The sequence below is a fragment of the Botrytis porri genome, assembly GCF_014898465.1.
Source record: "Botrytis porri strain MUCL 3234 chromosome Unknown BPOR_005, whole genome shotgun sequence".
NCBI classification, from domain to species: domain Eukaryota; kingdom Fungi; phylum Ascomycota; class Leotiomycetes; order Helotiales; family Sclerotiniaceae; genus Botrytis; species Botrytis porri.
In genome coordinates this window covers 874,580-877,450 of record NW_024066079.1, presented here as the reverse complement: position 1 = coordinate 877,450, position 2,871 = coordinate 874,580, and the positions used below count along the sequence as shown (strand labels likewise).

General features: G+C 42.9%; 1 protein-coding gene across 1 annotated transcript; it reads left to right on the top strand.

Annotated features, from left to right (window-relative positions):
* Nucleotides 1–767: 767 nt before the first annotated feature.
* EAF01_003972 (uncharacterized protein) lies at nt 768–2,564 on the top strand (the record flags this gene model as incomplete). Its single annotated transcript, XM_038912226.1, has 3 exons — nt 768–1,128; nt 1,192–2,401; nt 2,507–2,564. 3 exons carry the CDS (start codon nt 768–770, stop codon nt 2,562–2,564), a joined length of 1,629 nt encoding a protein of 542 aa, XP_038771910.1.
* Between the last annotated feature and the right edge of the window lie 307 nt (nt 2,565–2,871).

Sequence of the window (2,871 nt, the reverse complement as noted above, 5' to 3'; positions counted from 1 at the left end):
GAGTGAGTGAATCTCAGAATGCTCATTATATCAATATGAATACTTCGATTGTTGAGGAAGATATGAAGACATTGGTTACTCACTAGACACTCGATAGTGAACAATCTCATTGACTAAAAACTCCCACAAACGACGATATCGACATCATCTATTTTGTCAACGTTTGATGATAATCCCTAGATACCAGTGATTAAAGCTTTATCGTCATCAGGAATGAAGTACAAACAAACAAACAAACAAACAAACAAATCCTTCCTTCCTTCATTCATCCATCCATCCATCCATCCATCCATCCACCCACACCCACTCACTCACTCACACACCACTTCCATAAAGAAACAAAACGTAAGGCGGCGACTACCGAAAAAAGGCATTTCCCCACATTCACAAGCTGAAATCTCAACGCTTCTAACCAAAAGCTATCGTTCCCCTCCACCCGAATGGCATGCTGCTCTTGCACTTGGGAACTTGCATGCCGAGTGGCTCCTCATTGCCGCGACCAAGCTCCTAATATAGTCATGGCTATCTTTCCTCTCATTCCCCTCATACATCTTGGAAGTTTGATGCTTAAGTTTCTTTCATATCTACTACCTTTCTCAATTCTTTCTAATTTACCATCTCTCTTAACATCTATCTCATATCATCCTCATCTCGAATATATCTCTACAACATCCATCTCATATCATCCTCATCTCGAATATATCTCTACAACATCAAATCTCATCTCTACACATCTACACATATACCCATTCAAATAGTAGCCCAAGATGTCTCAAGTCGAAGCTCAATTACAGGGCGTGAACATTTCCGGATCGATTACAGATTTCAATAAAAAGATTCTCAGTAAAGAAGCTGTTGCATTTCTTGCGCTCCTTCACAGATCCTTCAATGGAACCAGGAAAGAATTACTTCAACGCAGAGTCATCAGACAGGCAGAATTGGATAAAGGTTCTCTACCAAATTTCCTCCCCGAAACAAAACATATTCGAGAGAATGATGCGTGGAGGGGAGCACCACCTGCACCGGGATTGATTGATCGTAGAGTGGAAATCACTGGTCCTACGGATAGGAAAATGATTGTGAATGCTTTGAATTCAAATGTTTGGACATATATGGCCGATCTCGAAGGTATGATTGATGGATTCCAACATTAAATCTTAATTTCAAATCAAAACACTAACGTCCTCATAGATTCCAGTGCTCCAACATGGGATAACATGATCAATGGACAAGTCAATCTATACGATGCCGTCCGAAGACAAGTCGATTTCAAAATAGGCGAAAAAGAATACAAACTCCGTACCGATCGCACACTCCCCACACTTATTGTCCGACCCAGAGGATGGCATCTCGAAGAGAAACATTTCACCGTCGACGGCGAACCTATCTCCGGTAGTCTCTTCGATTTCGGATTATACTTCTTCCACAATGCGAAAGAACTCATCGCCAGTGGATTCGGTCCTTATTTCTATCTTCCCAAATTGGAATCGCATCTCGAAGCTCGTTTGTGGAATGATGTATTCAATCTCTCTCAAGACACTCTAGCTATTCCCCGCGGAACCATCCGAGGAACAGTCTTGATCGAAACCATTCTTGCCGCGTTCGAAATGGACGAGATTATCTACGAACTCCGCGATCACAGCTCCGGTCTCAATTGTGGAAGATGGGATTACATCTTCAGCGTCATCAAGAAATTCCGCAATAATTCTAATTTCGTCCTTCCCGACCGATCGGCGGTAACTATGACCGTTCCTTTCATGGACGCATATGTGAAACTTCTGATCCAAACTTGTCATCGAAGACAAGTTCACGCCATGGGAGGAATGGCCGCTCAAATCCCTATCAAGGATGATAAAGCCGCGAATGACAAAGCCATGGAAGGTGTCTATGCGGATAAAATCCGTGAAGCCAAAGCCGGACATGATGGTACGTGGGTAGCGCATCCAGCACTCGCATCGATCGCCTCTGAAGTATTCAACAAACACATGCCTACCCCCAATCAAATGTTTGTTCGTCGAGCCGATGTGAAGATTGGACAAAACGATCTCTTGAATATGAATGTCCCGGGTGCCGTTACCGAAGAGGGCATTCGCAAGAATCTCAATATCGGATTGGGATACATGGAAGGTTGGCTCCGGGGCGTCGGCTGCGTCCCGATCAATTATCTCATGGAAGATGCGGCGACTGCCGAAGTCAGTCGTTCGCAATTATGGCAATGGGTTAAACATGGTGTGAGCACGGCCGAGGGAAAGAAAGTCGACAAGGCGTATGCGTTGAGATTACTCAAGGAACAGGCGGATCAGTTGGCGAGTAAGGGGGCGAAGGGTAATAAGTATCAGTTGGCGGCTCAATATTTTTCGAGTCAGGTTACAGGGGAGGATTATGCGGATTTTTTGACCACGTGAGTTTTTTTCTGTCTCGTCCTATCCTATCCTATCCTATGCTGCCTTGTCTTTAGCCTTTCTTTTTTTGAGAAAAAGATTAATTACTAACACATAATAAACAGCCTTCTATATAATGAAATTACCGCGGTCGGACAATCATCGCCTGCTTCTAAATTGTAGCTGGGTCGTCGAGTAGGGTAGTTTGAGATTGAGAAGGTATGATATCATGATATCTGGATTTTTATGATTTTAGGTTGGGGGCTCGGGGATTTGTTTATTTATTTTATGAATGAATGAGGGTGTTATAATACAAGAAATGAAATGAAACTGTAAATGAAGTGTCGAGTATATATGATGTATTGTTTTTATGTGGGTGGGTGAGGCGTTCTGAGTGTGATATGGAAGTGATATGGTTAGTCGTGATGATTTTGGAGAGGTTGAATATTTTTTCCTTTGCTTCTTTCATACTCTATACTCTAATCTCCGC